Source organism: Protopterus annectens, chromosome 3.part1 (assembly GCF_019279795.1).
Source record: "Protopterus annectens isolate FY-2018-M chromosome 3.part1, PAN1.0, whole genome shotgun sequence".
NCBI lineage: Eukaryota > Metazoa > Chordata > Ceratodontiformes > Protopteridae > Protopterus > Protopterus annectens.
This window is the reverse complement of record NC_056732.1, coordinates 141,567,992-141,583,254: the sequence shown is the minus strand read 5'-3', so window position 1 is coordinate 141,583,254 and position 15,263 is coordinate 141,567,992. Positions and strand designations below refer to the sequence as shown.

The 15,263-nt window shown below is 38.5% G+C and overlaps 1 protein-coding gene across 1 annotated transcript in view; it reads left to right on the top strand.

Moving 5' to 3' along the window:
- ODAD2 (outer dynein arm docking complex subunit 2) overlaps positions 1-15,263 on the top strand; it is a 1,637,397-nt gene that overhangs the window by 143,622 nt on the left and 1,478,512 nt on the right. The window contains exon 5 of the mRNA XM_044066670.1: positions 13,983-14,119. Within this exon, the coding sequence (XP_043922605.1) occupies positions 13,983-14,119 (137 nt within the window). The remainder of the gene's footprint in view (positions 1-13,982; positions 14,120-15,263) is intronic.

The following is a 15,263-nucleotide window of genomic DNA, read 5'->3' as shown; positions in this document are numbered from 1 at the left end:
CTTATTTGATTTTTCATAAAGATAGAGTTTCCCTCAGATTGAATCCATCCTTTTTGCCTAAGGTAGCATCCCCTTTGTGCATTCAGCAATCGTTGGAGCTCCTCGTTTTCTTTCCAAATTTTTCTAATAGAGCAGAATATACCTTCCACCAGTTGGATGTCCACAGGCAACTGCGTTTTTACTTAGATAGGACCAGTCAGACATGAAAATCTAACCAACTGTTTGTGTGCTTTGCGGAGAATAGGTTAGGTCTACCAGTTGCCAAAACCACCATAGCCAAATGGATTAAGGATTGCATCTCTTTCATTTATTCCCAGTCAGGCAGAGAGTTACCTTTCCCACTTAAAGCTCATTCTACCAGGGCTATGGCCACCTCTGTAGCTTTTCACTCCAAAGTTTCAATAGATGATATTTGTGCGGCTGCTACTTGGTCTTCTCCGCACACTTTCATTTCTCATTACAAGGTTGATGTGGCTTCCCGAGGCAGAGCTTCATTTGGTTCCGCAGTTCTCAGGAGTGTGTTCCAATGAGCCACCCAGGATTTAGGTGCTAGGAACGCTGTCCCATCAGTTATGAATGTAGGTGAGATAGGATCCCATTACATCTTTTAGTTATGTACTTACCATAACTTCGGATGTATGGGATCCATCTCACATTCATACATACCCACCCTCCTTCCCCCTACCTTTTGGATTTGGAGGAAATTTTGCTCTTGCTGAGCTCTCCTCTGGAAGGGCTCTAGTTGGTTATAGTTATTGGTATGTGTTTTCTGTACCTGTATGAATGTATGAAAGCGAACAAACAAGATCTGGGGAAGCAGGCGTGGTGCATTCTGGGATAAGGGGAAGCCCAGCCAATGAGAGACTTCGTTCTAGTATATAGTGGCCGAGTCGGAGCCGACGGATCGGCTCCGAATCCATCAGTTATGAATGTAGGCGAGATGGATCCCATACATCCGAAGTTATGGTAAGTACATAACTAAAAGTTTCTCTAGGCTGACCTTAAAGGCAGACATAAACAGCTGGATGTTGTCTTCCCTGACTCTGGGCCTAAACAGATGAAGAAATTAATTGGTTTTCTCCACAAAGCCTGTTGTTTTTGTTGTTACCGTATAATAACTGCAAAGTGATATCAGCATGTTGTATATCAAGTCTGCAAAAGGTCTGTCCTTAAAATGCATGTTTTTGATGGCTGTGATCAAGTTTTATAAGTTGTCAGCGATGAAAATCTTCTGAATTTCAAGCTCTGACTATGTCATGCAGCAGAGTCCATAACTGGTTCTTTGATGTTGCATTACTGTCGTCTTCAGAGATGAGGTCCCATAGGTATTGTAGATGTTGTGCATTGTACTGCACAGCTGCGAGCCATGTATTCCATCTTATCAGCACTAACACAGGTGGCAGTGCAGTGAGGTTTTTTTCAAAGCCAAACTCTTGTAGGAAAGCCACATGTTCCCATTTTCATTTCAGAGACAGCTGGAAGACATTTTTTATAAGTGCCACAAATTCATTGACAGTCTTGAAATTGAGAACCAGTGTGTCACCCACAAGTGACAACATATGAGCGTAGCAAGGAAATGTATAACATGGTCTCCTAGCACTCCACAAAGTGCTTCCCTCACTGTCACTCACAAAGATAATCACATTTTGTGAGTCAATGCTGTAGTTTTGCATAACGTTTGCAAAGATTGTGCCGCTATGATTTATTTTCATTTATATAAATGTGTCACATATAATTTAATAAATATGTTTCTTGTAAAAAAAAAAAAAAAAAAAAAAAACATACTGTAGTTTTGCAGTGATTTCACACACAGCACAGCTTGAGTTACTATTGAATGATCCACAGCTGACACCTATGCACATCTGACCATATATGACTTCCTTCCATACCTCTCAACCTGTTGGAGCAAGAAATCTGGACAAAGCCATAACAAATGGGGGGGGGACAAAGGCCTAAAAATAGGGACATTATTTTAAATATTGCACTTACAAACTTAAAAAGTTGATAAAATGACAGGTTTGGAATTAGTATGCATTTTTGAACAGTATGAAATCTGAAACTCCAATGTCTGTCATTATCTTCAGACTTCAACCTTTAATAATGTGCCAGTGATTTGCCAGAAAACCACAATTTTATGAAAAACTGACCAAATATATGAGACAAAAATCTGGACATTCTGCAAAAATCTGTACAGTTGCGAGCTATGCTTCCTTCACTGGAGTACAAATATAATGAGTCTACTATACATGATTGAAATTTCAGAAAGCCGAAGGCCATATGGCCGAGACCATATGTTCGACTTTTGAAATTTCGAACATGTAAAAAAAAAAAACAAAAACAAAACTTACCTACATGTTGTGCCCCCCACAGCCCCTGCAATTTAAATATACCAACTCCGAGATCGTACTACAGTGCAGATAATGGAAATCTGCCCATTCTGCACTATACGGAGATGCCAGGTTCTGCATGATCAAAATTTCAAAAGTTGATCATATGGTCTCGGCCGTATGTGTTTCGGCTTTCTGAAATTTTGATCATGTGAAGGGGGCCCAAATATAACATGTAGAATGCAATGTACATTGCTAACTGTGGTTTCTTCCGACATGACTGTGGGTGATCATCTTTATATAGCAATATAAATGTCTGCTTTCACATGTTCCTGCAACTTTGAAAGGTACAGCTGACAGAGTATCTCATTGTGCCAGTGCAACAGTCCCCTTTACATACTTGATTTGTGGCATTGCACCAGTTATCTTTACATACCTGATTTGTGGCAGTGCAACAGTCCCCCTTACATATCTGATTTGTGCCAGTGCACCAATCCCCTTTACATAGCTGATTTGTGCCAGTGCACCAGTCCACCTTTACATACCTTATTTGTGCCAGTGCAACAGTCCCCTTTACATACAGTACTTGATTTTTGGCAGTGCAAAAGTCCCTTTTACATACCTGATTTGTGGCAGTGCAACAGTCCCCTTTACATACCTGATTTGTGGCAGTGCAACAGTCCCCTTTACATACCTGATTTGTGGCAGTGCACCAATCCTCTTTAAATACCTGATTTGTGCTAGTGCACAAATCCCCTTTACATACCTGATTTGTGCCAGTGCAACAGTCCCCTTTACATACATTTCCATCCAGTGCTAAAGCTGAGGATTGTCCGTTTTCTTGATCAGGATATTTGCAGCACTCCATGCTTGAAAAGTATCCATGACTATCTCTCTTCTAACTACTGCTGCTTCTGTGTGCATCTTAAAGCTTTTGAGCAGTGTTGTCTGTTATGGTGCAGTCTGTTTATCTCTCTTCTCCTTATTTTTCTGATTCTGGCTTCCAAGAAGATTTGAGACAGTTGTTTGCTTTCTTTCTAGGTGCAAGAAATATAATAGATTGGTTTATTCATTAAAGGTTGTTTGAATGGTGAAGTAATGAAATCGGAAAAAGAAAAAAATATCAGCTGCAGTATTAGAAGACATTACACACACATATCCCCATACATACTCATTCACAAATCAGTGCTTTAATCCCTATTCACACTTGATCTTCAGTGCAACTTTCTATGCAGCCCTCTTGTCGGCAAAGCTCTCCACAATATCTGAGCACCAGTCAGTCATCCCAAGGCAAGCCAGTAATTATTTTTAGCTGTCCAAATAAATCTCCACAGTTCCAATTGTAAATTTAATAAATCCAATACGCAGTTTGAATGACAATAAAACAATGACAATATTTATTAAAACAAAAAACAACCGGTAAGCGCTTTCATTCACAAAGAACTTCTTCAGACCTGGTTGTCACACATACAAAATTCACATTTATAGTTTGCTCAAGTCACTTGACGCAAAACATTAGCAGTGTTTTAACCCTTTCTTACATAACACTGCTTTAAAGTTTTCCATATCATTCATACCTGGATCTGCACCTGTATTTAGCCTCACTTGCCAGGCATATTCTTTCCAGTTTAAATCCACTTCTGCATCTCATCTCTTGTCTGCATTTAAAACTTGGTCAATAACAGTAAAACTAAAACCCACTTTAACTCTGTTATGACCGTCAACAACATGTCTTGCTAGGGCATTAGTTATATCCAGTTTTTTAACTGCCCTCAGGTGCTCATAAATTCTGCGATGCAAGCTACATATAGTTCTTCCTATGTAAAATCCATCACAAGAATTACATAATATTAGATGCACAATGAATTTAGACTTGCAGTTGTAATTCCCCTTGATATTAATAGTAAAGTACCGAGCCTTTACTACTATTTTATTCCCCAGTACCAAAAACTTACAATAATTGCAGTCTTCACATCTTGACATCCCATTATAAGTAATAAAAGTATTACATTTTTTGGTTTCTAAAAAATCCTTAAGACTTTTCTCTCTTTTTGTAACAAAAGTAGCACTCTCATATAAAAAAAACACCTAACTCTTGGAAATTCTTAAAAAAATTCCAATTATTTGTGATGATCTGCTTAATACTGTACATATCTACTGAATTTTCCAATGTACAACTCAGATTATAATCTACTCCTTCACTATTTCTTTCAACATCCTTTATTGTCCCTTTCTTCCTCATGGCTTTAATTTTATCTATTGCTTCACTTATTACCCCAACAGGGTAACCCCTGATTAATTTTTCTTTTCTTAATATCTCACATTCTTCAAAAAAATACTCTTCGTCAGTGAGTCTATTTATTCTATCAAGCTGACCAAACATAATATTATTTTTCAAGTTCACACTATGTAAACTGCTATATTCCAATTAGCTGTTACTCTGGACATCTTTTTTAAAAATTTTAACCAAGATTCCCCCCTTTCTTGTACACAGTCAGATCCAGGTAATTCACACTAATTCTACTTCTACTAAAAGAAAACTTTAAATAGCTTGTAACAGAATTTAAATATTCACAGAATTTCAACATTTGTGACTCAGAACCTTCCCATAAAAAAAAACAAGTCATCAATAAAGTGTTTGCAAAAATAAATATTGCTAGCAAATGTAGAATTAAAAATAAATTCTCTTTCCCAACTAGTCATGAACAAATTGGCATAGCTCGGGGCCATAGCGGCCCCCATACCCCCACCTTTGTTTTGTTTAAAAAATCTATTGTCGAAGCTAAAAAAAATTGTAAGACGATATTATATCTAAAAGTTCAGCCAACCGACTAATCTCCTCACCATTAAAATCAGGACAACCCCTCAGCACTCCTGTAACCCTCTCAATTCCTTCTTCATTGGGAATTACATTGTACAATGAACATACATCAGCAATTACTAACCATGTATTATCTCTCAGGAAAACATTCTTCACACTTTCTTTAAAATCAAAGTAATCCTTAATATATGATTCAGCTGAAATCACTGCTTTTTGCAAGCATCTGTCTACATAGATAGCCATGGACTCAGTTTTTCTACCATCATTGGCCACTATAGGCCTAAAATTTGGTGAATCCAAGTTCTTATGTATTTTGGGAAGGCCGAAAAACCTTCCCACCTTGGGTGTACTCACACAAAAGTAACCAGCCAATTCATTGCTGATTCTTCCTTCAACTAACCATTCTTCAATCGGTGAGTTTATAAAATTAAAACTTTTATTTATATTAATCCAGTTCACTTCTGCATAAAAATCAGCATCAGACAATAACTCATAGATGCTATTTCTATAAAAACTATAGTCCATGACTACCACTGCATTACCTTTGTCAGTCCTAGTGATATAAATATCTTTATCACCCACTAACAACTGCAAAGCATCCTTCTCAGTCGTAGTCATATTATAAATACAATTTTTGTTGTGTTTATTCAACAATTCCCCGACTTCTTTTTCACATGTAAGCAAAAATGCTTCTAACTCTGGCCTTTAGGGGGGATTAAAAATACTTGTTTTTTTAAAACAATGTTGTTTACATGCCCTGCTTTGAAAAAGACATTTCAAATAAATTTTTCGCACAAAACCTCTTCATTTATCACAGACACAATATTTGCCCTTGACGATGGCACAAAATTAAGTCCTTTCTTGAGAACATTTATTTGTTCTATATTAAGTGCCACTGCGGACAAATTCACTATTTTAAAATTTAAATTTACAATACCTTTGGTTAATGATTGTCCTGTTTCCAATGGCGCTGCTGGTAACTCTCTCCAGCTCCTTTCTGCACATTCCATGCTCTTGTTCCTTGCTGGCAGCAACACTGCTCGTTCCTGTTCATATAAAAGTTCCCTTTAAAATTTTTGTTGCTGTTGTTGAACTTCTTTTGCCCTTTGTTGTGAAAAAATTTCTTTTTCCGACCATAGCCTTGTTGATTCTGTCCCCATGACTGCCTTTTGGACTCCCAAGCTTGTTTTATTGTCATTCGAACTGCGTATTGGATTTATTATTTTTAGCTGTCCTTTAAAAGACACATATTCAAACTACAGAGTTCTTTTTAAAAAAAGTTGTCCTTACAAGAACAGTTACAAAAAAGAGAAATAGCTTCTTAGTTGGAAGCTATTTAAAGGCTCTGCTGCTTCTAAGTTGTTTTAAACAGCTGCAACCAATCACGTCCCTTCTTTGTTTGAAGCAGACCAGACAGTGCATCTTTTAATAAAATTGGCAAGGCTAGGAAGAAACTTGTGACTTGCTGTCACATTGCAGAGCTGCTGGACCTGTTTGAAAACAGAGAAGTCTGTGCTAAGTGCCATCCAGCAAGTGAAATTTTGTGCTGTTAACCACAACAGATTCAGAATCCAGGAAGAGGTTTAGTTCCTGTGATTCTGGCCATTTTTACATAAAGATGGAAAAATTCAGGGTTCCTGTTTTGTGTGGCAGTGGGATTTTTTTTTCAAAAAGTATCCTGAGGTTTTCCTTTTCATGTAGAGTTGATTGACATGGGCATTTTATCACCATATTGACTTGTTCTTGAATTTATTTCTACTCTTGTGGTGGATGGGAACAGCCTGTACTGTTTATCTGTTCCTAATGGAGAATAACTCTGAGGAGTATCTTGAGGCAAGGGGCAGCATTGTGTATGAGTTTGTTCAGTGGAATATGCCTGATGTGCTTATCCAGAATATGTAAGTAGTGTAGTGGTAAACTAACTAATGTACATCTTCTGTATTATTTGTATAACTGCTTAATGTATTAAGAACTGAAAGTGTTTCTATTAGGTAAAATGGCTTTGTTTAAAAGTGAAAGGGAAGTGGGTGTTAAGGTACATACATATACTGTATGCATTTAAATGTTTCCCAGTACTTTTCCACTGGCACAGCTGCACTGATATACATTTTGGTGTATGTTTCCCTGTCAAGTCAAAATGAAATAATATCTAAAAAGCTGGTAGATTGGAAGCATGTAGAACATTGGATAAATCCCGATTTACAGAAGACTGAGAATGTGATAAGTTGATGAGTTATGTTCCATGAGAGTTTCACATGAAAAAAGTGTAGTCTGTGAATTTTAATTAGTTAACTATGCATTACATGTTACTGTTTAAGATCACAGAGCGTACTAATAGGTGCTGCATTCTTTTGTTAGTGAAGGTAGAGTCCACACACACACTCACACACATATGTGGCACAATGAATTTCTTTTGTAAAGCCTGAAAAAAGATCTCAGTCTGATTTATCAGATGTAGTATAGGTTAAATTAATGTATTCCTCAACATTAGTAAGTTGGCTTTAGAATAATCCTGGTGCACTGCTAGTTTTTAGGGGAGGCTTGTATTAAGGGTCAAATTAACAGGTGGGTGATAAGTCAAGCAGTCACTGGGTGTATTTACTGGAAATTGTTTAAGTTTGATGGGTAGCTTATTTAGTTGATTTAGGTATTCAGTTTGCTCTGTGAGGGTGGTAGAATGGGAGCCATAGTTTGCATTGATGTGGTAGGCAGATTTGTTGAGCTGCACTAGTACCTCTAAAAGTTCTAGGGTTCTATCATTCAATATCCGACAGAAGACTGTGGGAAGTCCAATAAATATGGATATGTGACTGCAGTTTCTAGTAGCCCTGAGAGCATGGTAGGGAGTGCTATCATTATTCTGAAACATATTTCAGTTATTGCATAAATATGGATGTTTTCAGGGCTGAGACAAGCCTGAAGGTCCAACATCTTGTTGTTTAAGCTTTGAACATTGAGCAGAGTACCCATGTTGTAAAAATTGGAATTTGCTAGGTGAGTTCACTCATGATTTGAACATCGCTTCCCTCGCATTATATTTTGTAGGCAAAGAATTCTAGTATGTGAAGGAGGTTCATACCATTCCTAGCAAAGCTGAAGGGTCTGTTGACCATCTCTTCTCTGGTAAATGCACACTGGATCCTCAAGAATGAGACCAGTTAAAAAGACAATTGTTATAGTCAATTTATTTTATTCTTGAATTTAGGGGTCATCCTTGGAGAAGAAAGACTACAGCTCAACACTAGTGATTTATCCTCCGAGGTGTAGGTGATGAGATAAATATTGTAATTTGTTCCATCTCCCTTAAAGTAGAACACCTAATATCATTCACTCCTACATGGGTGACAGCAAAGCTTTACTCATTTTAGGATCATGAAGCCGATATCTCAGATTCTAGGTAAGAGAGACAGCTGACAGTAATAGTCTCCTTATCGAGTGTAGTAAGTGCTGTGTCAAGATGTCTTGTGATGGAATTACCAGGACTTCAGGGTTAGGAGCTGGCCTGTGTGTACTTAGCAGTTCAGGCTTGAAATCATGATAATTCCCTGTAGTAGTAGTATGTCAGGTTGTATACACATCTCTCTAGTTGGCTGAGATGTTATACGTTAGTGCCTTGGAGCCATGGGCAAGGATTTCCTTACTGCCTCAATGTAGGTAGGTGTAGTAGTTTGTGACTGTCTAATGATAGGGATAAGAATAGAGCAACATGTCTCAAGACTGAATACTAGCTGCACCTTTTGCAGGTAAAGTTGAAAAAAATCTAGATGGACTGGGTTGTCATTAAACATAAAGTAGTTCGTAAACTGCCTCAGAATGCCTAGTAGCAACAGATTGGTCAGGTGAGAGGCAAGAACAGCTTGCAGCTCCCTGGTGGTAGAATTTGTTAAATAGATGCCCTGTTCAGAGCAGGGATTGGTACAAGTAGGTTACGTTTATATGGCTATAGATAGGATTTACATATTATTATTGCCAGGGTTTAAATAGGAAGAAATATGAGGTTTGATGATAAGTGTCTAAAGTGGTAGTGGTTGGGTCAGTTAGGTATGGACTGTCAGAGTTAAGGTTTGATGTGGTGATTGTTAATGGAAAGGGCTGTGTTAGATATAAGTGCTACTAGCTGTAGTGGTAAGGTTTGGTTTGGCTTGTATGGAAGGGTAGCAGAATATGCAATAGAGTAAGGTAATAGCATTATAGCAAAAATGATACTGTTACAACATCAGTAGCATGGGACCAGAAACTCTACACAAAATACTGTTTAAGTGCCAAAAATAGTATGGTAACAAGAGAAGTTTGAGAGTGGAAATCTGATAGACAAGACAGCTTACAGCAGTCTAATAACAGGCTGATAGCGAGAACAATATAGAATACAAAATGGTGTTCTAGCAGAACAGTACAACCAAGCAGTAAATAACAGTTAAATCGCAAATAACTCAGAGAGATAAGGAAAAGTGCAAAATAAAAGGCATAACAGACAAGGAAAGTACAAATTATGCTGCAATAACTGTTTACATTGCTTATCCAAATCCTTTTAACAAAAGACAACAGTTCAGTGGCATGGGAACAATTCAATATTGATAAGTAGCAAAAGTTATGAAATAGTAAAATCAACAAGATTAGGAAAAGTACAAAACAGTACAATGGCAGACAGCTTAGCAAGTGGTAGTGTACGTGCAAGGAAGCAAAAGTGAAGTAACAGTCAACCCAGTAAGACCAACAAAAATGCAAAACTGTACAATAGGTGAGAACAAGCACTTACACGAGTGCATGGATTGTGCTAACCCAAACAGAACCAAGACGCTATCCTCCAAAAAAAGGAAGGCAATCTGGCGGTCCCCTGCCATAAACAAATTGTACAACAGAAGGAAGAAACCATTGCTAAACAGAGTAAAATCCCATGAGTGGAGGAGCTCCCCGGTCAGCCTCTGTAAGAAGTTGCGATCCCTCATAAAATCCTCCAAAGCTAGTTACGAAAACAAAATCGCCACTGATTCTAAAGACAACCACAAAGCATTCTATAGCTATGTCAAGAATCTCAGTAGCAACACTCAGATCTGCTCTGAGTTACAGCACAATGGTACTAAATATACAGACCCAACTGATATTGCCAACATTCTGGCAGATAGGTTCAGTGCTAACTTTACCCCCCTCTCACCCCCTAAAGGGCCCATCTCTATACCTGTAATCACGGCTGCACAGGTAAAAACCACACTCTCCAAAGCCAAGAACACAGCATCCATGGAGCCAGACAGCATCCCAGGCTGCGTTCTATACGAACTACAGAACGAACTGGCACCCCACCTAAGTATCATGTTCAATCATAGCCTCACCTCAGGCTTTGTGCCCACTGAATGGTGCACAACGATGGTTATCCCACTCCACAAAGGGCGAGCCACCACTGACCCTGGGAACTACCGCCCCATTAGCCTGATGAGCCTGGTCTGCAAGGCCATGGAACGTATCATCATGGAACTTATAAACAAAGACATTGGTAATCTCCAAACTCTGGACCCCACCCATTTCGGGTTTGTAAAAGGCAGAGCATGTCTCCTAAACCTGATGGATTTCTTTGAAGCAGTCACCAAAGCCATAGACGAGGGCAAGGTGATTCACACAGCCTATCTAGATCTTGCCAAGGCTTTCAACACCATCCCCCACTCTGGAATTATAGATAAACTCACTAAACTAGGTATAAATCCCTATGTCACAAGATGGGTTGCCAACTGGCTCACTGACAGAACCCACACTATGAAAGTAGCAGACTTCAAATCAGACTTCAGACCAGTGACAAGTGGAGTACCTCAAGGTTCAGTCCTGGGTCCTCTCCTGTTTGGTATCTACTTCTCTGAAGTACAGGCTAACACAGAAGGTTTTTGGCTAACTAAGTTAGCAGATGACTGCAAACTAGGAGCCATAATTGAAACTCCTAATGAAGTGGACATCCTACAAAAGGACCTCACTGAGACAGATGCCTGCTGTCAAAGCCATGGCCTCAAGCTTAATGCCAAAAAGTGCATTGTCATCCCCTTTGGTAAAAACTCTGTACCCATGAACTACAACATAGGCGGTAGTATACTTAACACCGAAAGTGTGATAAGAGACCTTGGAACACAGGTGGACAGTAGTCCCTCCTTTGATAATCACATCGCCACAATAGTCAGGAAATCCTTCTACGTGGCACACCTCACCACAAAAGGTTTCTCATCCAGAAAAAGATATTATTCCCCCTCTACTCATCACTCATTAGACCCATTATAGAGTACAACACCCATTTTGATATGTACCTCACAAGACATCTACAACGACTGGAAAGGCCGCAGAAATACCTCACAAAGAGGATTACCGGCTTCAAACAGATGCCCTACGCAGACGGTCTCAAAAAACTCCAGCTTTACTCCGTCTCATATCGCCTACTCAGAGGTGATGTCTGCCTAACATACAAACTCAATAAAAACACCTAGGCGAACTGGAACGCAAAGCTATGTCAAACCCAGAGCTGTTGGACTTGCTCCACTTAAAGAACTCCCAATCCCTCCGAGCTACATGCTCTAGGGACCTAAACCTTGTCACCACAATAAACAGAACATGCCAGAGGGATAGATTCTGTCCCAGAGACTTCCCATACTCTGGAATAAACTACCTGTCTATATCAAACAAAGCTCATTAGCACTCTTCAAGAAAAATCTTGATGATTGGATGGGAAATAGGAAATTCACCCCGGGGATCACGTCTGTGGCTCTGCTTGACAGTGGCACAGGAAAATAATTTTCTTGTGTGGCAAAAGCCAGGGTACCTTTTTGGCTGGGCTTGCATAGGCCCTAGGGCCAATAGCCTATTACCTACCTATGAACAATATAAAGAGGATTTAACCCAGCAATGAGTAATAGAAGTGCAAAGAAACTAGTTAATCCCACCAGGAAAAAAAGGTGTCTTACCTTGTAACTAATTTGTTGATTTGGAAATCTTAACTAGTAGCTGGTACTTGAAAATAAAGAGGTTGAAGTTCTGTTTGGAAGGACTAGAGTAATAGGCTGATACTGCCATGACATCATAGTTTGAACAGCTAGCTTGAACTTGGATGTAAAAAAAAAAAAAAAAACTTAATGGTAGAATCTTTCTACTCCTTTCTCTGTTATGTTGGCCCACAGTTTATGCAGCCTAGGAGACAGATGTCATCTTATATCAGCATGACTGTGGGCATTAGGAAGTAAAGTCATCTGTTACTTTTTTTCTAGTAACAAACTGATAGTTTGGGAAACAGGCTACTTCTGTCCAGTTAGCCATTTGTATTTGAGTTGGCTATAACTCAGCCAGTGAGCATATCCATCAACCTGTTGAATAGCCAAGCTTCTGGCAAAATGAGCTCAATCTATTCAGTCTTTTTACAGGAATCTCAGCATGGATTATCTGTGAAGGCATGACCTAGTCCTTCATCCACACTCCAACTAAGCATTACAAGTGAGCTTCCAGTCTGAATCAGAGACATATTGTAGCAGCAGTCATGCTGTACTCACTCAAACTTCAACCTACCTTTTGGAGGCATTGCCTGCTATCTTACCCATAGGTTTGATTCAGTGGAAGAGAGGAATTGAAGGAACTAAAATAGAACCATTGTGTGAGGAGCTCATTGTAAGAGTTAATAATTGGCTTCATTCCCTTTTATACTGTTTGTATCCTCTCACCAGTTCCCTTACACTGTTATGGGCCATATTAATATTCTTCATTTTATTGTCCTAGTGCTTTGGTGTGGTAGAATGTCATGTGAGATTAGTGTGGAATTTGAGGTGAAGTACAGATTAGAAGCCTAGTATCCAGATGTAAGAGTTCAGAATGAAAAGGTATGTGGAAAAAGAAAGTATGGCACCATGACAGGTGCTGCTGATTTCATTTGAGGATGGGTATAATGTACATGGTAATCTGCATTCTGTTATTTAATGGGAAGAATATTGTATTTATGTGACTGGTGATAAAGATTGAACTGCTGTAAGCAGTAATACTGGACCATGGTTTGGGGACCACAAGCGACTTCTGTCATGACATATAAATGTATATCTGATGGGGCCATGGCTCAAAAGAACTGAACAATTGCCCTTCCTTGCATCCAGTGATGGACAATCTATTTTCTCCAGCAGTAATGTGGTAATGTTGACATCTTAGGCAGCCAGTAAACTTTTTAGTAAGGGATTTTACAGCGCTGGAGAAACTGGGGCTGTTTTAAGTATACTTCAAATGGATATTAGGTAAAGGTGATAATTACTGGAGACTCTGTTGTTTCCTCTGTTTAAATGTGAATTTGAGGGTTAATGTTTTCTTACAGCCTTTTGACTTGCAACTGCAAACACATCATAGCTGTATAGTTAAAACTATCAGTGTTACCCTAATTACAGTATGTTATACATTTCTTGCTGAAAGAAATAAAATGACACAAATTAACTTTGTAAATAAGGCACATTTTGCCTGGTGTTGAAAGGGCAACAGTATGAGACCTGTGTTACCTCATATAAGGGGGGGGGGGGGGCTTGGGCAGATTGAACAATTGGCTCCAGAATGACTGACATTGGTGAGAAGAAGCCTAAATCTCCAGAATGCTGCAAGAATAATGCTCCCTGTAATATATACTCTTATAGAGAGGGCCATACAGCTGTATCTTGTTTTAATTACCGTCCGTAATAGGCACATTATTTGATGACGATAAACTCATGTAATTGAGAAGAAAATGTATCTCATTTGTTGAATATGACCCACATTATTTGTAATATTTGTTTGAAGTTGCATTTATTTATGTTCTGAGATTTTGGAAATCGTTATATAAAGTACTGAATTATTTGTTGTTGCAGAGTATGAATTTGCAAATGGATGCCGGGCTCCACCTTGGAGGCAGGTGCATGGAGAAATTTGTTATCTGGCTATTAAACCACATGATAAAGATCTCACCTATGTTACATGCAGCACAGCTGGGGCATTTTTGAATGGGGTAAGGACTAACTACATAAATCGAATATGATAGTATTTAAAATACGTCTGGTGCATTCCCCTGGTAAGTATATACAGTACTGAATTTTCTAAACTGGAAAGTTCTATAGCAGTGTAACCAAGAAAAAGAATGTTGTCTTATTTTTTTTTAATTGGAGGACTTTGATCAGTTGAATTTTTAAAGAATTCTTGCTGTGCCATATGAGGACTAGGCAGCACTGAAAGCTGTTGCACACTACTGTATAGTTACTGCACATAGACTTCATATGCATGATTCTGCTGATTTTGGCCAGAGCCTGCCATTGCTTATTATCTTTATACTTGTGTGAATGTACCTGAAATGCTTATAAAGTTCCCTATGTCTGCATTTAGGTCCATTGAGCATGAAATGCTTGGCAGTTTGCATAAAATTCGTTTTTTTTTCCTACATTCTGAGACAACTTGAGGAGAAAAAAGAAGGAAATAAAAGTAGTATTCATTTTTGTTGCCAACTCTCAATGAAATGAATAGATTATTGATGATAAATTTATTTAGTTCATCTGCCTTGAACAAAACACAATCTGGATAGTTTCTGTAGCTGTCCATGGTTGATCTCCATAGGGTGTAATACATTTACCCTGACTTCTGTCTTTCAGGACAAGCATTGATAAGCCAATACATGCCTAGAAAACATGTCCTGCTATGTATGGTCACAAAATTCTTAATCAATAATGCCTAACTATGGGAAAGAAATAGTTATATGTTGCAGCCAGCAAAAAGTAATTTATATCAAATATACGGGAGTGAAGGGTAAGCATTAAAGAAGCAATGATGTATGTGGATAGTTCAAATTAAATGTTTAGTATATGGGATTAATGCAAATAATGAAGTCAGAATGGAAGGGAGTTTCAGACCGAGTAACTCCACACGTCTGCGCAGGAACATGGGGAAGTTAAAAACTGATAATGATAGGGTGGCAAATATGCAAGTCACATGTGCTAATGATAAAATGTTATGGAGATGGCAGGTTATAACTGATTCAGACATGACAGAATATGGGGGATAGTGACACTGTATGTGTGAGAGAAGGTATAAAATGTGAGGTACTTGTGCACAACAAAGAAGTACAAGACGAAATGGAACCATGAGAAGAAAATAAAACCACT